At 42.8% G+C, this 23,239-nt stretch overlaps 1 protein-coding gene across 8 annotated transcripts in view; it reads left to right on the top strand.

The window, feature by feature from the left end:
* Positions 1-23,239, top strand: part of MYLK3 (myosin light chain kinase 3) — a 44,411-nt gene that overhangs the window by 17,596 nt on the left and 3,576 nt on the right. For 7 of the 8 annotated variants that reach the window (XM_059857036.1, XM_059857035.1, XM_059857031.1 and 4 more), the window contains 11 exons: positions 9,874-9,939; positions 10,904-10,994; positions 12,148-12,586; positions 14,651-15,204; positions 16,354-16,459; positions 17,538-17,631; positions 17,917-18,026; positions 18,654-18,795; positions 19,515-19,585; positions 21,019-21,147; positions 22,166-22,318. In XM_059857036.1, the coding sequence (XP_059713019.1) occupies positions 9,874-9,939; positions 10,904-10,994; positions 12,148-12,586; positions 14,651-15,204; positions 16,354-16,459; positions 17,538-17,631; positions 17,917-18,026; positions 18,654-18,795; positions 19,515-19,585; positions 21,019-21,147; positions 22,166-22,318 (1,955 nt within the window). Of the gene's footprint in view, positions 1-7,327; positions 7,852-9,873; positions 9,940-10,903; positions 10,995-12,147; positions 12,587-14,650; positions 15,205-16,353; positions 16,460-17,537; positions 17,632-17,916; positions 18,027-18,653; positions 18,796-19,514; positions 19,586-21,018; positions 21,148-22,165; positions 22,319-23,239 lie in introns of those variants that run through there. The other variant, XM_059857037.1, reaches the window with a different exon arrangement.

Raw genomic sequence — 23,239 nt, 5'->3', positions numbered from 1 at the left:
AGGAAAAGAAATGCTTTGGAGTCTGTTGACTGCTGATTTAAGGTAGCAAGGTGGTTCAGAAGCAAAACTTCCTGAGTCCTGATAGAAGCCCTGCAGAGAAGCACTGGGGGGTATTTGCTTTTTTGGGAGTGGAAATGGCTGTACCAAATGTGCTCTGGATTTCTTTTTTTACTAGATATTTGTGCTGAGATACTAGCCCCAGATGGAAAGCTGGACCTCTGTGCTTAATCATACCACTGGAGCCCTAATTCAAGGCTTCTGATTCACACCCAACTGTTCTTAAGCTGTCTGCTTTAGAGAAATAAACTTAAAAACTTGCCTTCTCATTCCTTGCTCTGAGAAACTTGATTCCTGTTGTTAGTTGCCTTCTGCAATTCCACTGGCATGTGGTATACTATACCCTAAAGTTCCTTTAGGGAAGCTTTTCTGTAGATCACATTCTTTTGTTTGTTTCCTGTGTACTTCTTCCAACCTGATAAAAACCATTATAAGTTCAGCTGGAGATGTTTTTCATGGCTGAGATGGATGCAGCAATTTCTTTGCTTTTTGCCAAACATTGAAACATTCACCTAAAGGACAGCAAGGGGCTCCTGTGTGAGCTTTGATTACTGAGAAGAGTTTGCAAAACCACTGCTTTTTGTACACAAACTCTTTTATTCTCAATCCTTTTCAAAGCAGTTTGTGTTGAGACTGATGGTTATTAAGCCTGAACTGCTGGTTATTCCTGTATTTGTGAATGATGTCAAAGCAAAATACCAGAGATCTAAATCAGCAGGTGAATATAGCACATAACACACTTCATTATAGGGCAGATAAGTATTTACTTGATCTAAAATTTTGTTAACATGATGTTTTGGGTCTCAGCGAGAAATAGCAATGTCAAAGAGTTCTTACTTAAAAAATCCCCCCACTGTTAAATTCCTGCAAAGACCATTATTAGCAAGGAGCAGTGAATGCAGTGCTTGGTGTTTGTTGAACCACAGCTGGGTGAGAGAAAGAAATCAGGGACTGAGACCCCAGCTGACACAGGCCTGACAAGATGGCAGGATTGCTTCTGTAAACTCCACCTGGGAGTTTCCAAGGGTGTGTGGCAGTAGCCAAGGGATGCTGGAGTCCAGTTGGATGGTTTTGGAGGCTGGAGGCTGCCTCTTGCATGGCTGCCTGTGAACACTTCTGTCTCTTAAATCCAGTGCAATCCAGCATGATTTGAGGTGCTTGTGTGTTTTACCTGTCAGAGACCTAAACCACTGCAATGTAAAATTGTGCTGAGGTGGTCATACCTCCGTCAGTATCCAAGAAGAGGGGCTGGAGGACAGAGTTCTTGCCCTTCAGCCTTGGCAATGTAAATGGAGAAGCAAAGGAAATAGTATGATGTGTTCTTACAACAACTGTCAGTCGTGGAGGTGAGAAAGGTGGAGTTGGAAATGATGGTTACAAGGTAACAAGTTAGTACAGCTCAGAGTGTGCAGTTTTGTGGTGTCTTTTCAGACTTGAAGCTAAAAAGATCTTCTGAAGTAGGAAGGGAGCAGAAGTGCAGAAAGTGCAGTTAGGGGATTTGCATCTTCTCAAACAAAAACATGTTGCTGGCAAAGTAGAGGCTTTTCTGAGGGATTTGATTTGAAGCCAGTCAAATTTCAAGTCAGCAAGAACAATTGTCCTGGCTTTAATGTGTTTTGGAGCAAACTCTGGATTATGTAAGTTTGTTTTTCAGAAAAGTTGCCTGTCTAGAAATAACCCTTTCTTATGCAGCAGGTCTGTTCCCTGTGTGTGTCTCCTGAGAGCCCTATCTCATCACTTCAGTGAGGAGAATTTGCTTTTACTGGTTTTATTCCTGTTGGCATTAGTGCACAGCCAGGGCCACTCTCCTGTTGTGGCAGATCCCCACTGACACAGAATTACTTACACCTGGGCAAACTGCATTGGCACAAGAGCTTTTGGCAGGTGTCAAGTGGGCCTTGGGGCTCTCTGCTGAGCTCCCAGTAGTACTGAGAGAGCATCTTGTAAGTAAGAGGCTTCTTGAATCTGAGGGAAGCTTTTGTGGCTGACCCTTAAAATCAGCAGGCTTTATGAGGAACTGACTTCATTAGCTAGAAAACCACTGAAATTCAGGGGAAGCAGGAACAACATGACTTGTTTGTTCAGTTTCTAGAGGAGAGGTCTTTGTTGAAGGGTGTGGAGGAGTGGGAGGGTGAATCCTTACCACCACACTGAGGAAACATTCCCAGTTACCACTTTTCTGCTCCACAGTTTAATAGCTGCTTAAAAATAAAATAAATGGAAAGGATGAGAATTCCAAGTAATGAGCTTTCTAATGTAGTTTCTGTGAGTAAAAGACTTGATGGTGAGGAATAAGCTCTGGGGTCAAGTGAGTGAATGTGGATAGACAGCAGGTGCCCTGTTGGCATCCTGAAAGGCAGAGTAACCTGGTGGAAGGACTGTGGGCAAATGGTAAACAGTGTTATCTCGAAATCTCATCACTTTGATGTAAATGAAATGTCATAATTGATCTGTCCAGCTCTCTGCTGTCAGCTGCCTGGCTGAGATGCATTACAATAGTGCACATGGTATCAGGTTCAGTAACCTATCCCTAGCTCTGCTGCTGCCTGCAGACATCCTTAGGTTCAGTTGTCTGGAAAATTAATGAAATGGAGGTGGGGAAGGAAGGCAGGACTTGGAAGGGTATTTCCTAATTGACTGTGTTAGCAGTTTTCTCTCATTCAATACCTAGAAACCCCAAGTTTCCATGGTGATTGTTGGGGGTACCTGGCACCAGAGCCATGTTGTGACAGAGGCAATATTGAGTTGTTCTTGCCAGGGTCACCTGGGGATACCAACAGTGTTCCATAGATCCTTTGCCTGGCCAGGTGGATTTCAACCAACAGGGCATGAGTGACCTGGGCATGACCCCACCTTAATTAAAGCTGGGGTCCTTGGCCTTCTAAAGCTGGTGTGGTCCAGTTCCCATGGTGAGGAGCTGGACTTTCCCCTGGTCCCAACCATGGGACTGGAAGGATTTAGCCAGGCTGTGTGGCATATCTTGCCTTTGGAAGTTACTCCTCTGAGTTAGAGCCACTGCCTCCTTTGTGTTTGCTGTTGTTAGATTTGGTCTGTTGCTGCAGCATTGCCCTGTAGATTTAATAAATTTACCATTTGTGCTGTTCATGAGAAACTAGGTTTAGTATTTCAAAAATTTAGGTACCCTAAAAAGGTTCAGTTTCTCTTTCATTTGCTGGAGAGAAAAGTAGGAAATGTATGTTAATGAGCTGCAGCAATTAGATGTAGATTAAGTAGATTTTCATTATAACTTGAAAAAGCTGACATCTGGTTTCTAAATATGTAAAAAATTTGTAAAAAAGTTTACTTTTTTTTCTTGTCTGAGCAGCATTTTTAGATGTAGCCAGGCTGCTTTGAGCCTATTTGCTTTGGTTTTTCCTTTTGTAATCTCCTGATGTTTTGCCACATTTCATTTTCCATCTCCTTGGAACTCTATTGCACTGCAAACTTTTCCCAAAGCCTTTAAGTTCTGTATTAAGCTTTGGCTTTTTATAGGCCATATAAAAAGTTATTTTTTCACTTTCTTGTGTATTGTCAGCCATCTCCAGTTTTACAGTGTTGTTGGAAGCAATGCAACAATCTAATGAGATGATCTGTTTGAGCAGCTGGTTTTAACCTCTGTGACATTTCTCATTTGGGTTATCAGTGTCTGCTCTCACTTCAGTACATAGTGTAGATTTTTTTTTTTTAATATTTTGTTTTCTATTCACTCCATCTATGAGGATTTTTTCCTTCCTTTGGGTCAGACCTAGCAAGGAGGAACTGTAACTAAACTGCCATATGATAGATTTTCTGTGTTGAATCTGAATTTTTCTCTTGTTTTCTGACATCTCTCTCTCACAGCTGGGAGTGTGTGTGAGAGGTGTGAGCCAAAGAGGAATAAACTCTTCTCCCCCTTGAGAATAGAAGCCTCTGTGGCATCATTGGTTCAAGGTCACTTGTAGTTGTGTTTCTCCAGCATGTGTGTTCCTTTTCTCTGCATTCCTGAGATACCTGATACCTTGGAGGTGTTTTAAAGGGATCAGAAAAGTTCATTTCAGTCCAGCAAACAATGGAATCAAGGCAGTTGCCTGCACACTCCAGATCCCAGTGCTCATTTTTTTGTTACCTGGAAGAAATGAGCAGGAACCCACAGGAGACCAGTTGTCATCAGAAACTTCTTTTAAGTTACACCCAGACAATGATGGAGCCTTGTGGGTCACCAGTTTGGGCAGTGCCAGCAGGGGTGACTGAACAGACCTGTGCTCTCTGCAGGGGTGCTGCAGCATTCGCTGGCATTTGTTGTTCATCCAGCACTCTGTGCATTTGGGGGCTGAAGATGAAGCACCCTGTGTTGTGGTATCTAAGTGTAAAATGTCCTTGTGAGGCACAGCCCCTCACAAAGCAAAAGTGACTTTGATAGGCTGTGGCACTTGTCACAATGGCTGTGCTTTTTTGTGATGTCAGGCATTTTAGGATTTTTCCCTTATTTTTGGTAACTATTGAAAGGCTTGGGACTAGCAATGGAAATAAATACTCTGCAGGCTGCTCAAGCAAGATCTGAACACTGGGCACTGAATCAACGTTCTGAACAACAGTTGCCTACTTTTGTAATTCAAAGCAAAAGGAATAAAAGGGTTTTTGACAGTATTTGAGCATATTATCATCCTGAAGGCAAGACAAACTGTTAGACTTGCCAGAGCCATTTTTTTCTGGTTGTGTGTTTGCCAGCAGTGCAAAAGGAAAGAGTGGAGTAGAAAATGGAAAGAGTAAAGAATAGTTGACCTTAACTTTGTGACAGATGTTTAAAACTTTTTTCTTTGTTCCAAATGAGGTTTCCTTCTCTGTCCTTCATCCCATCTGTAATTTTGCAGTTGGTTTTGGAGGCACAGTTTGATGGAAGTAGTATACTAAGTCAAACAGCTGTATCAGAGTAGGAGGCAGTTATGGCTGTATCTTCCCTGTTCCTCAGACAACACTAGCAAGGAATGTTTGCTGCATATTTTTAGCAAGAATTTTCTGTAGAGCATTCTTTCAACTATTTCTCAGTGCACTGTGTGAGAAATTGGGTGGTAAAATCTCTTCCATGTGGCTGGAGTACACAGTGCATGTGGCTGAATCCAGTGGAGAAGGGGATGGGATTTTTTTTTTTGAAGCCCCACATTTTGCTTTACACAGCATTTACCACAGTAAGTGAGGAGGATGAAATTAGTTACATGAATAATAACATTAGATAATAACAACTGGGCAGCAATCATGCTTTTTGCTCTCAGTTGTTAAATAACTAAGTAGCTCAAGGTTTTGCAGGACTCCTGTTTGCCCCCAAGCACAGCCAGTTGTGCTCCTGGTTGTACTTGCATTGTTTTTGTGCTGTGCCTGGAGTAGCACACTGGTGGTTGGTGGCAACTTGAGTTCTGTGTGTGCAGCTGGGGATGGCTTTCTGTGGCTAAGCTTCCTTGCTGAAGTATCTGCTGTAAGTTGTCTGACTTAAAATACAACACTCTAATGACTCTACTACTTTCTTCTTGTTCCTAACAGGACAGCATTCAGCAGGTACTCTTGATTTAGTGAATAATGTTGGTTGTTTTTATCTTTTGTCATCAAGCATGTTTTTGGGCTTGAAAGAATTAATTCCTTGGAGGCAGTTGGCTAAAACCTCTTGATTCTTTAACTGCAGTAGTAAGAGTTGCAAGGCATTTATTGCCCCTGTCCTAAACCTTCAAGACAGAGCTGCATGTTTTACTGTGTTGTATGGGATATTACAAAACTTACACCATTCTATCCCAGACCACTGTGAAAACACCAGTGACTTTAAAATACCTTTTTGGTCAGGAGAAGTGACTTGGCACAAAGTGCCAGGTTTTCTTTTAAAGTCATTGCTTGATATTCAAACTCTTCTATGAAGGTGATAAAAGTCCAAGTCTCACAGCTTTGGCTGTGTTTTTTGGTTGGTTATTTGCCTCTAAATGTCACAGAAACACCAGGCTGGCTATAATTACATGATGGCCTTGGTAGGTGTAACACTTCTTTTAAAGTGTAAATAAAAATTCTCATCTTACAGAAGTGGCAAGGATCCAACATTGTCTTGTGAGGGTAACTTTAATGCTGCTGCTATTCTGTGGGAAGGGTTTTAATGTCTAGAATGTTCTGTGTCATACAGGAAATTCACTTTAAGAGTGACATTTTCTTTCAATATGGCCTTTACAAAAAATGAGGAAGGGACTGGAGGCAGAGGGGTGCTGAGTATCCCAAAGGCTTTGCTGTGGTTCCATTGTTTCCCTTCCTTGCTCTGCACTCAGCAGTGCAGAGGGACCCGGGAGAACCAGACACGGTCGTGTGACAGGGTCACATCTGGCATGGGACAAACTGCTCTCTCTTGATGCCACAGTTCATCCTCTGTGGCAGAGAACTGACTCCCCTTCTGTGTGCTATTGTAAGGGTACATTCAATAATGTTTCTAAAGTATTCAGAGCTGTGGCAGTGGAGCCTGTGCAGTGTGAAGTGACTTTTTCTGTTCTCTAGTGACTGTAATTTGTATAGTAAATATGCTGTGATTCAGAAGTGAAAAGCAAGTCAATAACAAATCCTTTAAGATTTATTATTTGATAATTTAATTGCTAATTGTTTGACTAATTCTGCTGTACCTTCATTGATTTTTTTTTAAACTTGGTTCATTTTTATAACCTGGGAGAAAGATTTAATTTTAGAAGTTTCAGTTGACAAAGACATGCTGGTGCTAGATATGTATTTCAGGTCATTGTCATTGTACTCTATTTTTAAATTCAAGTGCCAGCCAACTGAAAGAGCACCCTGTGTCTATGCTGGGTGTTCTGCATCCATGCTACAGAGCTGAATTCTTCCGAGCTTCAGCACAAGGCCAGCCAGTTTACTTTTATTTTTTTTTTCCTATTTAATGAAGGGAACTGTTCTAGCACCTTTTCATTATCACAGAACTAAAACTGGTCATGAAAACAATCCCCCTCCCTCCGGAGGCCTGTGCAGGCATTGGCCATTGTTAAGATGCTTCCCTATCAACAGCCACTCGAGAAAGAATTTTAAATGGTTTTGTGACGTCAAGGAGGCACAAGAAAACACAGTCTGGTGCCAAATTGCCTCCATCATTGAAAGCACACAGTAAGAAATAGATAACACAGAAATAAATCTTTTGTGCAGTAGCTATCTCACGATATGCTCTAGCGACTCCAGTAAGTGAGCTTGTCTGGTGTAGGAATAGCTAAAGAAGATGAACTTTCAGAGCCTCATTTTCTAATTTATGATTAATGCAAAGCCTGCTGTCTGGACACAATGTCTGTGGGGAGCTTGGACCTCGCTCAGGGAAGCGCCCTGACCAAGTTTCAGCCTACAAAAGTGAACAGTTTGAGTACGGTGGACAAAAAACTCTATCTCTTGAATGAAAAGATGGACAAGCTGCTGCATTTCCAGGAAGATCTGACAGGCAGACTGCAGCGAGTGGACAGAGGCATTGCTGCTGTAGGCAATGGCATTAACAAGCTCACAGTATCCCAAGCAGCTCCTGATGGCACAGATGCAGTGCAGAAAGGCCTGAAGGAACCGGACAGCGCTGCCCAGGCTGACGTGCAGAGCATGTGCTCAGAAGTGTTGAGTTTGATGAAAGCTGCCCAGCTAGATGCCTCCAGGCATAAGGAGAGGCTGGCAAAGATAGAGAAAAGGGTTGACACCCTGGATAAAGTTATTACATTTGTGGGAGAAGTATTAAAAAATTCTAAAGTAGTGGATTTCATTCTCAAAGGCATTGTGCCCTGGAAGAAGGGGAGTCTGCTGGAAATCCCTCTTGAGGTTGGTTTAGTTTTACTGTTCTTCATTTCACTTTATGACATAGCAGGGCTTTAGGCTCTCCTGTCAATCTCTTGCATGATGTTTAATTCAAGTTTTCCTTTCTGTATTGCTGGTACAGGTTACTGCTGGGACCTTTGAATTGCAAGGCTCTTAAGGCAGGGAGCAAGCTCAAAACAGTGTCTGAGGTTCCTGAAGGGTGCTGGGCAGTCCTGGAATGGCTGTGAGGAGGAGATTGCTACTGGAAAGGAAAATTCAGCTTCTACCAGTGCTGAAAGCTCAGCAATGTCACCCAAATCAGTGACTGAACTGAGGCCCCAGTGAAAAGTATGAGTAACATACTAGAAACTTTTGGGTTTTTTTGAGAAAAGCTTCTACTTCCTTGTTCATTCACAAATTCTGAACACAGCACCAGTTCCTGAGACCTGTGCTGACTGATGGTCATGTTACTGAGCAGATTTACACATCCTTTGACATCTTAGTTGTCTTTAGCTACATTTTTGTGATGCAGCTGTGATTTCATCAACTCCATTGGCATTGTTCACAAGTAGTTCTTGTGTTTGCAAGTTCCCAGACATCAGTTCCCAAGCATTCCTTAATTATTGAGGACAGTGAGGAACAGGCAAGACTAGATAGGGTGTTTTAAAATAGATAGCCTTGTTTTTGAACAGTTACAGGCATCTGGAATTAGTTCTAGGTCATGGGAGTTTCCATTTTTCACTGTGGCTTCTACCCCACCATGGGAATGAAAGAGAGGAAAACTGCAAGAGCTGGGATATGTTTATTCATTCCAAATCTCCATGTATGTGGAGATGTGATTACAGTCAGGAGAATTTAGCTCAAATGGCAATGTCCATTGGTATCTAATGCAAATATTTTTCTCTAAAGCTGTAAAATCCTTTGATGGGGAAGTGCATCTAACCCATTAGAAGAACAGGGCAGTGCTTGATGGCAATGTACCTTTTGAAGCTTTCAGTGCTCTCCTGGTCTTCCTAAGTGCCAGAGGCTGACAAGTGAGCTGGTCTGTTAGCAGACAGAAGAATTTATAAAGTGCTTCCATTAGTGTTGAGAACAATAAATCGTGCATTAGTTATCAGCCTTAAATCTGTATAGAGATAAGGCTCAGTTCCAGCAGTCCCAGCTTCAGTTCTCCAGGTTTCTGGAGAAATTGGAAAGTCTGATGTGTTTTGGGTAGAGCTGTGTTATTACAGTCACTGCAAAATGCCTGGAGACAGATATTGTCCTTTGCCTGATTTTGTGGCTAGGCAGGAAGAGATTGAGGTGGAATGACCTGCTGGTGACAGCCTGGTGCCCTGGGAGGGGTTGGAGGTCTGTGTCCCAGGCTCCAACCTGTGCCTTGGCTGGAGAGCAGTCAGGGTGTAGTGGGACAGCACCTCTGTGGCAAACTCCAGTTCTGCAATATGACCATCATTGTCCTCCTTTCTTGTTTCTGGTCATGAACACTTTTTGAAATTGGAGCATGAGGTCAGTTATAAAATCTTAAGTCAGTGCTTTGATCACAGACTGCTGAGTGATATCTGAACTAGGCTTGAGCTAGTGAGGCTGTGTGTGTACGTGACCTGGCTGGGAAACGTGGAGCAGAGCACAGGTGAACAAATTACCTTGTGCTGAGCCATGTGCTAACTTGGGTCTGGATTTTGCAGCCTTTTGTGTGATAGCAGGACAGACGTGTCCAAAGAGCTGCCCAGTTGCAGGGGGAGCACAGAAAAAGAACTTGCTGCCTGCTTGTTCCTGTTTTCCAGCCTTTGCTGTTTGTACTAGGGCTCTGCTTATCACAGGCTGGGCTGGGAGTGGGGAGGTCCTGTTTGCATTTCTGGGTGAAGCTGTTTGTGACAGCATTCCAGGCATGCCTTGGGAATGCTTATGGAAGAAGTTTTGTAGGGTCGGAGTCAACAGAGACTATGAATTGAGCTTCCTAGGTTCCAAACCTCTAACTTCTTAAAAACCAGAAAAAAATGCACCAGCATTAAACTGTCACTTACCCGAGGCTTTCTTTGCATGTAGGATTGTGCCAGAATAATGTTCACCCTGGTCATTGTTGCAGGTTTGCTTAGAGCTGTAATAAAAAGGGTAATGATTTTTTCCTACTTTTCCTCTTTGGGTGTTTTGGTTGTTTTGGAATGGGGAGGTGGGGAGGCTCTGTTCAGTCTGTAGGGTTGGTGCATGAAATCCTTAACTGCTTTTACTAACAGGTGAAGGGCTGATGTGCAGCTGTCTTGTAATCAGTTACCTGCAGAAATACTTTACATGTTGCTTATTTGCTTGTACAAATCAGGATGGGAGGCTAGATCATCACTAGATTTTCAACTGTGTGTCAACCACAGGAAATATTATGCCTTTCCCTAATTTTGTGTAATGCTTTTTGCTACACAGAAGTCAGTTGTAATTTGATTTCACATGTGTTGCTGTGTGAGGTCTTTAGTGGTCCTGTTACAAAATATCCTTCCTCTCAAATTGATTGGGGGGCAAACACTGCTTAAAGATAAAAACCTGCTTCTGTTTTTAATCATTCTAAAGGTGACATGTGAAATGTCAAGTACATATGCAAAAGTTGATCTAAAACTAGAGGTTCTTTTTTGGTATCACCTCTTATCAGGTCAAAGAGTGAATTTTTAGGTACGTTGAGACAAATATATTTTGACAAATATATTCAGAAACATTACTTTTCATTCTGTTACCAGCCAAAAAGCAACAGAAATACAGCATAATTTCTTTTTCTACTGTCTCATGTTTCACATGTCATACTTTTTAATCAATGTGAGTAAAGATGACAGGAGGCAAAAACTCTGACAGTGAAAATTTCAGAAAGCAGTGAGCTAATGTATTAATCTGTTATGTTGTTTTAAAAGGATGCCTGCCTGCAAAGGCAGGGAGAGACTGGAGGAAGGAAGTAAACACAGCACTGACTAATAATTCAGAAGAGGTATAACTGTCCATTTTCAGAGTCTGAATGCCTACATAGTTGCAGGAACCTAGTGGGAAATAGACACTCTTGGCTGTAACTGTAATTTCTGTGTTCCCCTGTCATTTTTAGGCCAAAGATAAGTCTGAGGAGAGTGGTGCAAAACCTAAGCATGTGCTTAGTAGCAGAGGAACCCAGACTGAAAGCAAGAAGCCTCTGGAAGGTATGTATCACTGCAGGCATGCTGCAAGCTTTGACTCTAGAATGTGCAGCAGACAAACTGGAAATTAGTAGCCTGCTATTTCCCACTACCTGAATTACTCAGATGTAACTGAGTAACTTTGCCCCTCAAATTAAAAGGAGCACTTTTGTTCAGCTGAAGAGCTGGGGTTTTTTTGAGTTGGGTTTCAGTGAGCTGAATTCAGAGAGCAGAGCTTGTTTGGAGATACTGTGAAGATAGTGGCCCTATCACATAGCAAACCCAGTAAGTTCTTTTCCATTAATACCTCTGAAGCAGCCCTCCCTCTTCCCCCTCTCTGAAAAAGGGATGTGTTGACACTGGAATATCTCCTTTTGATCAGCAAGTTTCTCTGGTGTGTCAGGGCCAGATTCCTATTTAGGGTGCATCTGTCAGGGCACTGCCCTGTTGCATCCACTGTCAGTGCTGTGGAGTTGCAGCAGGGGTGAAGGTGATGTTGAGCAGGCCCTGTCATGCTGCTGTCTTCACAAATTGTCAGTGAATCCTTTGCCTTATGGGCAGTCCCCTTTTTAGCTTCTTGGCTTTGGAAGTGACAAAAACAAAGCAAATGGTCACAATTCTGACCCAAAAGCTGCACAGAGTTGTGAGCAAACCTTGGTTGCTGGTGATCTGCTCATGCTGAATGTTAATAACCACAGCCATTGTCATGGGAAGGTGATGGAGAACCCTTTTAGTACCTTTGTGCAAACTGCAAGTGGGCGCTGTCTCGTGCCTCAGTGTCCCTTGCTGGGTGTGTCCCTACCCCCCTACCTGGGGAGAAGGGTGTATTGGGTCCTGCAGGATTTGCAGTGCCTGAAACTGCCTGTTATGTTTGCCCACAAAGTGATTTCAGATATGATGAACTTGAGCCTTGCAGGTTTTTTGTTTGCTTTAAGGAATCCAAGTCCAATCTGTGGCTCTGCTGGAAAGCACCAGTGCAGGTGAATCTCTGGTCTTAAGCCATGAGGATTAGTGTCTGGAGCCTGATGGTGTAAGGATTTTAAACCTTTTAGGGGATTCTTGCTATCTTTTCAGGTGTAACTGTGTAGGTTATTTTGAGAGGTATGTTGCTTTATTCCTCCTCTGTTTTGCCATGACTTTTGCCAAGGGTAGTTGATTAATGGATTATTTTATTCAGAGACAAAAAGCGTGAGAAAGCTGGATGAAAACAAGGGAGCATGTGAAAAGGTGAACACTTCCAGTGCTGTAGCCCACAAAGCTGACTCCAAACCCCAGCTCAAAGACAGGACAGCACAGCAGCAAGGAGGAGAAGGTACTGGCAAAACACAGAGCTCTAAGAGCTGTCTACAGCAAAAGGACATCAATGTCAAAGCTGTGAATCAACACAATGGTCTTCCCTCCGTACATCAAGATCATGCAGGCAACCAAACTGCTCCTGCTGAAGCCCAGAAGGTGGACAGAGCCCCAGGCCTTGCTGAGTGCCACAGGCAGCTCGTGCATCAGAAGCCTGGGAAGAATGAAAGCAAAGCTGCAGCGGCGGGCGCGGCGTCCCGGGAGGCTGTGCCCTCCACGTCCAGGGCCATATCTGACACGGGCTGTGAAGTGACACACACCAGGTAATGGCCTTGGTGGTGGCTTCCTGGGGGACCTGAAACCTTTCCATGGGTTAGAAGGGAGAAAAGGAAAGCCAGGCCATGGAAGGAGGCAGCTCCTGCGTGGTGGGAGAGGAGGAGAGACCCTACAAGTGTTAAGGCAGAAGGCTCAGGGCGCCCTGGGTTCTGTGCAGCCCAGGACAGAGGGGTTTGAGGTGTCAGCACTTCTGTGTCCTGACACTGAAAGGTGACCACCACAGAGGAGCTCAGGTAGTTGTAAACCACTCATTTAAACCACTCCCTCCCTCCCAGCTCCTTGGTTTCTATAGCCATGGGGGTGAAAGGAATTTGAGATATTTATTAGTGTATGGTGAAACCAAAGAATTTGTGTTTGTTCTTCTCAGTGTTTTCAGGGTTTTGGTCAACTAAAGATTGTTCATTTATTCATCTCAATCAGGCTAATATTTTCCTCATATAGGTGTTTCATAGTCCATTTTCCTTTGGATTATTTGTCTAGGATTTTATTTTAATGCCATTTATTTAAAATTTTAAAAGCCCACACAACAGAAAACAACAAAACCCCACAACCAAAGACCCCTCCCAACCAAACCCAAACAAATGGAACTTCTGTGGCAGATTTTAACTGCCAATGCCTTCTCTGTCTGGGTGGGTGGCTGTAAAGTGGTTTATGTGTGTGTGTGGGGGTGACAGACACTCACCCATACACACCCACAAATGTATGTATGACTTTGGGTGAGGAATTTTCCCATTGTTCATGGATACAAAATTGATGTTTGAGCCTCAGGTTTTGGTTTGGGGATGAGGGAGACCAGCAGGCAAGTGGAAGGCAGAAGCTGGAGTAAACCCCAGGGGCAGCTGTAGCCCAGCAGTGTCATGGTTTGGAGTGTGAAGTCACATGAGGGTGGTAAACACCTCTCTAAAATGGATGCAGCTTCTAATGAAGTTTGTAAGCCCACACAGAGATGTCAGAGGAACATTGTGTTCCCCAGCTTGGAGAAGTGCCCGAGAGTCCCACTGAGCTCAGGCTTGTCTAGATAGCAGAGGAAGTGTTTGCTCAGAGCTGCCTTCAGCTGCTCTCCCAGCTCACACCAGAGCAGCTTAGATCCACAGCACAGCACCAGGGTGTTAAAGGTGCAGAAAATGAGACATTTCACCCTCCTGTTTTAAGAAAGCAGAAACATTTTCTTTTATAACATCTTTTGTAATGAGGTTGCTCCACTGAAAGAGACAATTACCTTTGTGGAAATGAGGTATGTTCTCTCCCAGACATCAGAAGCTGTCTTCATTTGCCATTGTATAAAATCTCCTTTACAACTTCACAAGTTTCAATTCAGCCTTGGTAAAATCAGGCTGCTCATGACAGCTGGAGCTGTAACAGTTGACTCAAACATTATCACTCAAATGTCTTTGATAGAGTTTAGGAGCACAGAGAATTGGTTCTGACCTGTATTCTTTTTAGGCAACACGAGAGGGGGGGAAAAAATCATTAAACTGTTCCAGTAGTTAAAATGCCAAGGAAAATAGTATTGCTGGAGTGAGAGAGTTTATCAAAGCTAGATTTTTAAGAGAAAGCTGTGGAAAGAATGCCATCCCATCAGAAGACCCAAACACAGATGGCTGAGTGTGCAGGTCAGCCAGCTGGAAGAGGACACAAGCCATCAGATTTGTAGAGCAGCCAGCCATTTAGCTAATCAGCCTGTAATTTGTGCAGGCAATCACTATCCTCTCTCTGCCCAGATGAGTGGTGTTTTATTAGACCAACCATAGTAATTGCAAAAACTGGGTAAGTTTTCAGATGTGGGATTAACTCTTTGCAGGGTGAGACATTTTGTTCAGCAGAAAGGCAGACATGTAGAGAGAGAAGGACACAGAGAAAGAGCCAGCATGCTTTTTGGTGCTCTCCCCTTAGTGTACGTGGGCCATTCCCAGCTGGGTTGGTACAATTAGGTTTTTATCCACACTATAGAAATGTATGGGTTTGGAAACAGATTTTTCTTCCCCCATAAAGTTACAAAAACCAGGCTGGCCACCTGCATCAATATCAAATATCTGCTGTTTGCTCTGCAGGTTATCCATCAGTGTACATATGACTGACATGAAAGAAAAAATTGAGATGGCCAAGGAAGGAAATATAAGTGACAGCAGAGGTAAAAGTTCCAAAGTGAAATCCACACCAGCAGACTTGAAAGGAGTCAAGCAGCAGCCTGACAAATTAAAACTTCAACAGAGTCCTAAAAACATCAGCTCCAAGCCAGATTCAGAAGTTAAAGGGGACAATAAGCAAAATGAACTTGCACCTCAGATAGGGAAGCAAAAGCCATTCCTGAGCAAGCCCAAACCAGGCGAAAAAGCTGAAGAGAAATCAGAATTAAAATGTGAGTCCATAACCTCACAGAATACCTCTGCAAAGGATCCTGTGAAAGATGCAGGGGTAAAAGTGAAACTCCATCAAGAAACAGCAAAAGCAGAAAAATCCCCAGCAGGTACCAGGTCTGAGAGGAGGGAATCTGAGACTGCAGGGGCAAACAGACATGATGCTCAGCAGTGTACAGGAGAGGCACCAGAGAAGACCAAGTCTCTGGCAGCTGGCAGAGCTCTTCCCATTCAAGGAGAAATCATTGGTAAGTTGCTCCTAGTTACTCTTGAAACTTGTACACTGAGGATTTTTGCTATTCCTGCCTTTGTACAGACAAGAGCAGGAGCAGTGCTCAGTAGAGCACTTCAAGGGCTTTCTGCATTGGGTACCTTTGGCTATGTGAATAACAATTCACAGATTCTTTCAATAGTAACTTTCCTTTTAAAGTATGTTTTGGGGGAAAAAAAAATAGCATGAAGTGTATGTGTGATGAGAAGTACAAGAATTTTGAAAAAAACCATTTTCTTTAGATGCAGCATTTGTTCCTTCAGATAGAGGGTGCAAACCAAGCACACTTCAGCAACTATGGAGATCCAGAGCACAGAAAAGTACTGCAGGAAATGTTTCTTGTTGTGGCCTGTTGTGTTCTTGGCCATGGATCTCTTAGTTCCTGAGGGAACACTTGGTTGCTTTGTCTCAGGGAATGCTCTCTCCTGGCAGCACATGTGTGTGTATGTTCCAGAGTGTACAGACATGGGCAGATGACCTGTCTGCTCTGGTTTTCTGAGCAGGGGCTGGAGATGAGTTAAATACATGTTAAATTGCAGTCTGAGATACCTGGAGATTAATTATAAAATTGCTTTCAATGGGGAACATAAAAATTTGGTTTAATGAAGCTTTACCCTAGAAAACCTTGGGCATTAAGTGATCACAGTTAACTAATTTAGCTTATCACAAACAGACTAAACTTAGTAGTTGTAATGCTAATAATTGCAGCTTTAATTTGGAAGTTGTCTGCAAAATTCTTGCTGCTAAGAGGAACCCCATGATTTTATCAATCACTGTCCTCATTCCTCAGTGCTGTGTATTTTTGCTGCTTTTTCTGGCTGTCATGTAACAATTAAAAGATAAGTGTAATTTTTTCAAACTTTCAGGTAGTATTTTCTGGTGGCCCTTTCTGTTAATGCATAAACTAAGATGTTGGTCTCCTGAAGGTGTCCAGTGGGTTAAAAAACGGAGTGGAGGTTCGGGAGGTGGGATGCTGATCTCAGTTCTGGGACTGTGTTCCTTGTCTGTACAAGGGACTTAGCAGTGAAAGCCCCTCACATGCTGTGGGGTGAAATCCACGGTGTGAGGAGGTGGAGCAGGGCAGTGGTGAGTGCAGAAATGTCAGAGCAGCCTGTCTCCCCTGCAGATGACAGCCCCTCTCCTCCAGCTCCGTTCGAGCACCGCATCGTGAGCGTCAGGCAGGCGGAGGTGACCGCCAGCTACTCCGTGTGTCGGCACGAGGTGCTGGGGGGGTAAGTGTGCCTGTCCCCAGGCTCTGCTGAGCCCTGCAGCTGGCCCCAAGGGCTGTGTGTGAGGGACAGAGCAGCTCTCTGCAGCCAGAGGGGGTGGGTTCATCCTGGAGCCCTTTGGGTGATCACAGCTGCTCCTGCATTAAAGATGTCCCTTAGATGGATGGTTTCTGCCCCAACGCCATTTTCAGGTGCCTCACTGCCATCCTGGTCACTTGTTTTCATTTGTTTTAATAATCCTGGCCTCAATGTTGTGGGAAGAACCTGTACCCTCAAGGCAGACAGATTCAGAGCATTTGAAAAGTCAACAAAGCCCATTTGGCCAGGCAGCTTCCAAAATCTTTTTTTTTTTTTCTGTGCTGAGCTGCACATTAAAGAAAACTAAGGAAGAGTTATAATTATTTTGACCTTATGTTTAGTTTTCACTCATAGGAAGTCTGCAGCTGCTTCAGCTTTTGTATTTCTGTATCCTTACTTATGTGACAAGAAGGCTTGATTTACACATGGATCCACATACAAATATGGCTTAATAACTATAAGCAATGTGATGCAACAGCAGGGAAGATGGTGGTTAGGAATCATCCCAAGGGGCATTAACATATCTGTATGACATGGGGGAGAATTTACAGCACGCCAGAAATGCAGGCTCTGGAGTGGCTACAGTTACTGGTCTTATGGTCATTTAAAAAGTTCTGGGATCAGGACAGAAATATCCTTGTTAATAGACCCACTAACATATCCCTGAAGGACAGCAAGGGGGTCCAGTTACAGGAGGGAGCCAGAGCATGGCCAGGCCATCATACCTCAGCAGGACCATCGGGGCTTAATATTTTAATGTAAGCACTGAACAACTGGCTGGAAAGATAAACCTAATCCTTCATAAGCTGAGAGAAAGAGGAGCTCCATGCTGCTGGCCACCCGACTCTGTTCACTTTGTCCTGGGCTATTTTTGCTCTCGATAAGAATAGTTCCAGGAGAGGTTTCTGTGCTGAGCTGCTTTCCCATCTTTCCCATCTTTCCCATCTTTCCCATCTTTCCCATCTTTCCCAATCTTTCCCAATCTTTTCCTTGGCATCCACAGGGGGCGTTTTGGGCAAGTCCACAAGTGCACGGAAATATCGACGGGGCTCAACCTGGCAGCCAAAATCATAAAAGTGAAAGGAGCCAAAGAGAAGGTAACCACACTGCTGGGAGCTCTGACCCTGCCCTCCCTACCAGGGCCAGCACCACTGCCCCCAGCTGCCCCATGAGAGGCAACTCATCCTTGGGTACCAGCAATACTGCAAAATCTTGGGCTTGCTGGGACTCTTCATCATCTCCTGTATTCATGATTAAACCCCCAATCCCCTTGAAATCTCTGCTGTAGCTGTTGTTGGGCTTTATAAATAGTTCTGTTTTGGTATGTTGGAATTCAAAGAGTGTATTTTGCTCAATTTTTGTTACTTTGTTATTTTTTCCAGGAGGAAGTAAAAAATGAAATTAACATCATGAACCAGTTAAATCACGTGAATCTGATCCAGCTTTATGATGCTTTTGAAGCCAAAAATAATATCACTTTGATAATGGAATAGTAAGTTTAAATGATCTCAGGAATTGTCAGATGTCTGGGTTTTCTCAGGTCACTAAAGCAAATAGGGAATGAGAATTCTGAGCTGTGAAGAAGTGAGTGGTTTTCCAGCCTAAAAGAGAGTTGATCTCACTTTCAGGAAAAAACAATGTTTTAAAGGTAATTTCTTCAGGTTAAAAGCTTGTCAGAGCTTTATCTCTGAGTAATTTTCTCTTCTGTGCAGAATTCAGTTGTCAGCTCATGTGAAACAGCTTTCAGTTTGAGAAGTTCCATTTAGTAAATTTTGTAGGTTGAAGACTTATTTTTCCATGACTAGTAAGATAGGAGAATAACAGACACTTGAGTACTCCCTGTAGGTTCTCCAGGTCCCATAGGATCACCAGGTCATGTGGGTTTCGGTTTGGCATGTGTACTCCCAAATACTAGTGTCAACTTTCCCATTTCTGAATTTAGATTGATACTTAATTTCAAGAGGAATAAGTCTCTTGAAGTCATTGAGGCTGCTGATACACTTTCTATTGGATGTCTTGTTAGGACCCTCAATTACAGAGCCTAATTCCCAACTTGGAAATAAATTGGGCTAATGCAAGATTTTAAGGTTTTTAATGCTTTTCTGTGTGAAAATTTTAGTCTTGATGGTGGGGAATTATTTGACCGGATCACAGATGAAAATTACCACCTGACAGAGCTGGATGCCATCCTGTTCACCAAGCAGATTTGTGAAGGAGTCCACTACTTGCACCAGCATTACATTCTCCACTTAGATCTGAAGGTCAGTTGTTTGTGCTCTCTGTGCCTTAGTGGTGCTGCTTTAGGCACCACAGAGTCTCTGATTGCTGAGGAGTAATTTCTCATTTCATGGCCTCACATCATAAAGGAATAGAATTAATGGCTGCAATGAATGGAGCTTTAGAGATTGATTACTTTTTTCCAGTGTCTGTTCAGTAGCTTGCTTGGAATCATCAGGATTCTGGGCTTTTACCTTTCTTAAATCAGAAGCTTTTCATTCTCTGTAACATTAAACAATTCCCTTTTATAATGGATTTAAAAAAACCCACCCAAAACCTTCTTGGCTACAAATGCCCACAGTCTTCCATCTGTTTCCCCTACCCTTTTTTAGCAGTGTACAAATACCTGTTCAATCATCTTCTGTAGTTTGTACCTTTTACTGCCTGGAATCAACCTGCAGCAAAATTGCAAAGTTTTCCTAATGGTCCCTTTATAATGGATATTTTTAAACAGAAATACAAACTGTTTTTTTCCTGCCTGTTTATATAGCACCTTACACAAATGATATTAAACCAGGCTGGCTCATAGACAGTTGTGCAGCTGAACCCCAGCACCCCCCTGTCCCCACCTTGAAAAACATTCTCATTGGGAAAAAAAAAAATGGGTGCATTTGTGGCTTTTTATGGAAGGAATTTTATACTATCTTTTGCTAAATATCTCTCTCAAACGTTTAACTCAAAATACCCTTTTCTCTTTTTGTAGCCTGAAAACATCCTATGTGTAAATCACACAGGAAATCAGATTAAAATTATTGACTTTGGATTAGCAAGGAGGTAAGAAAGTTCAGTTGTGAATTATTTCAAAAACCAAAACCAAATCCAACCCACAAACCTCTGCCATGTTTCTGGTAGTTCTTTGGTGGGGGGTTGTGTTTTGATGGCTCTGTAATAATTCTGTGTGAATGAGTTATGCATTATGCTTTTGCAGGCATGAATTTTCTTCTGTGTGCATTAATTATCTAATTACTTTTTCAAATAACATTTCTCTTGGATAAAGCTTTACTACTGTTCTAATTATCTCAAAATTATTCCCCATGTAGAGCTTTTACTCTAGGGACTCTGTGAAGGCTCCCAGAGACTTCTTGACTGCAGGGTTTCATGGTGCAGGTTCTAATTGTAGAAATTATCTGCTAAACTCTTTAAGTAGTTAAGTTGATTGAAGGTAAAAAAAAAAAAAAAAAAAAAAGCATGTTTGAGCCATCCCATGTGAAACAGGAAAAACAGGAAACCCTCAGAAAAATAGGGACTTCTCTCCATTCTTTAATTTTGCTTGCATGAGTTTAAAGAAAAGCAGTGAGAGCATAGGTCAATTGCCCTAGAATAAAAAGGAATTATTTCTACTATTATTAGGACAGTAAAAACAATAATATTTCTCAAATTATTTTCTAAACCCTTTCAGATTTTTCTTCAGCTAAAAGCTGATTCCTTCATGCATTAATATATATTTATGTGCTTGTATAGAAATGTCTGTTCAAGGACTTTGTTTCCATAAAATACTTGTGAAAGGAAAAAGAATGTACGTTGATTTTGGAATTTTGTTTGGTTGGTTTTTTAATTGGGAGGGCAGTTTTGGGAACAAGATCATCCAGGAGAAAGGGATTTCCAAGCAGTGCTGTAGTGGTTTGTTCTGTCTGAACACAGATGTGACTCCAGCTGCTGTTAGTGGCAATTGTTACTGCTTCAGTTTTGTAACCTTTCCCTGTTTGGCAGTTGCAAAAAGAATAGGGTCATTTTCCCCTCTGTGGGGTCACTGTTGCTTGTTCCCAAGCCCAAATGATCCTCTTCAGTCCCAGCTCAGTTATATGGAGTTATATCTGTGATGCAGATGTTCACCCTGAGCTGTGGCTGGGGACATCCCACTAATCCAGTGCTATCCAAATCTTGTATAGTCAAAACTGCTTCGTTTGTTTTATGGATTTTGGACAACATCTGGAAAGCATCCTGTGGTGTCTGGCTCCCACTCTTTGGTAAAGCTGCTACCACTCTTTGGGGGAGCCCTTTGCAGGGTTTAGTGTCCTTGTTCTTCCTCCTGGCTTTGCTCTGGCAGAGAGACAATGATGGAATATTCCCCTGAGGTCACCCCAGAGCTGCCCTGGCTGCCAGCACTCAGCTCTGCTCCCTTGCCACACTCCCAAAAGCTGTGCCTTGCTCTTCCCTGGTGGGATGAGCTCCCCAGCTCCTGACTCATGGCTCTTCTCCTGGTACAGGTACAAACCCTGTGAGAAGCTGAAGGTGAATTTTGGGACTCCGGAGTTCCTGGCTCCTGAAGTGGTGAACTATGACTTTGTCTCCTTCCCCACGGACATGTGGAGCGTGGGTGTGATCACATACATGCTGTGAGTGCTCCAGGGCCCTGCAGGCCAGGGCTGCAGCAGCCCCTGAGCCCATCTGGCTGTGACCCCTCCTCATGAATTCTGCTAAAACCCCCAGCTTTCCATACAGGGGCACCTCGCTGTGTGTCCAGAGTTCTAAACAGCAAATGAGCCTTTGATAAATATGTAAATGTTCTTCTCCCTTATCATCTTACTTAGCAAAGTTTAATGGGTTAGGTCTTTTTTTTACTCTGAAAAGTTGCCCAAAATATGTGAGAACTTAAATTTTGATTGTGTTTTTGAGGACTTGAATTAATTTTTAAATTTGTATTCTGATCATTTTATAATCTTACACTTGGTATGCATCTGTTCCGGAGAATTAATATGATCTGTGTTGGGCCATGGTCTAAGAAATGACCTGTCATGAATAGGCCTAAAACTTTTCTCTGACATCTGGATGGCAACCATGGACAGCTTATTTGTCCAAAGTCTCTACCTTCTGATGAGCTTGTTTTGAATCCCAGAATCTTTCACAGACATTTTCTGTGAACTGGATACATTTCTGGTTTAAATTTGTATGTTAGCCAAAACCCAACTGAATGAAGTAATAAATGATGGAAGCAATAAAGATGGGCTTAGAGACTGTAAAAAGTAATTTATTGTTCAGAATTGTGTTTAATTCAAGCCACATAAGGATATGGGCCTGGATTTGGGAAAGCTCTTGAGTCCCTCTAGCTTTCCTAGCTGGGAAGGCACTGAAGGATGTACCTAAATCCTCACTGAATCCATTCCTTGGGGATCTATTAATGGTGCTCCCTGACCTGAGTGAACTGCTGGGGGGTAACACTAAATTACAACACTTAATTGCCCCAAACTGTTGCCTTATCCTGGCAGGGACTGAGAAATGGAACCTTCCATAGCTAAGAGCCTTTCCCCTCCATAAGATAACAACAGCTACAAAGCAGAGGATTGACAGAAGGAAAAATACACCTTGCATATGATAACTGCTCTTCTTCCCCCACCTCATCTTTCTTTTTTCAAGGCTTAGTGGCCTGTCCCCATTCCTGGGAGAGACTGATGCTGAAACAATGAATTATGTAGTCAATTGCAGCTGGGATTTTGATGCAGAAGCATTTGAACAGCTCTCAGAGGACGCCAAAGACTTTATTTCCAGACTGCTTGTGAAGGAGAAAAGGTACCTGGGTCTGATTGTGAGCACAGTGGCACCAGTGATATTCAATTCTTACCAGCCAGTTGTTTGGATTGCAGCCAACAATAAGAACTTACTATGTGACATTTTTGTGTGCTGGGCTTGCTGGGCAGTTCCTCAACGATTCAGAAGCCCCTGTTTTAAAGGAAAGTGTCTCTGTACCCTGACTGAGGAAAGTTGCTTTTCACAGTGGCATCAATATAGGCAGGACACAGGAAATCAGGAAGGATTTGCAGTAGAGGAATCTGTCTCTAAAGCTTTTGCTTCTCTGAGCAAAAACTCTATTGTTAGTTTGGACTGTCACAAGCCTTGACAGAAATTGCAAAAATGCCTCTTGAATGCCATGGAGGATAAATGGAAGCTGCAGCTGTGAAAATGTGCATTGTTCTCTTCTAAAGTGGTTTACAGGCTTTTGGGAGACATTAGGGAGCATTTGGGACTTAACTCTGCTTGTGGCTTCTCATTCTTGGCTCCACTGAGATACAAAGTGATTGCAGATATGAAACAATACAGAGAATGAGGATCATACTGATGTCAGACCATGGCTGGGGGGTTGGCTGGGTACAGAAATTTTTCTCTTGCTGAGTAGTGATACAAAACTAATCAAATCAGGAAATGATGCATACAATAAAACAGATTGTGTGTTTGAGGGGAATTCAAAGGAGTGCTTAGAATATTAACAGCTTCCAGATCATTACCTAAATCAGACAAATCAGTTCTGGTACTAATTCCATTTTGAACAATAGGTTGCTATGAAAAACAAAGAATTAAGTGAAATTTAGCATATTGCCAGCAGGAGAGATCTAAGGATTTTTTCTCAGACTGTAAATGATGATTTGCTGTAAACTTTGGAGTCTTCAGTTTTTCTGTGCAATTGGATTAGGGTGTCCAGAGGCACCTCTCACA

The sequence above is a fragment of the Haemorhous mexicanus genome, chromosome 12 (genome assembly GCF_027477595.1).
Source record: "Haemorhous mexicanus isolate bHaeMex1 chromosome 12, bHaeMex1.pri, whole genome shotgun sequence".
NCBI classification, from domain to species: domain Eukaryota; kingdom Metazoa; phylum Chordata; class Aves; order Passeriformes; family Fringillidae; genus Haemorhous; species Haemorhous mexicanus.
The sequence above is the reverse complement of the archived record's forward strand: the minus strand, read 5'-3'. Positions and strand labels throughout refer to the sequence as shown.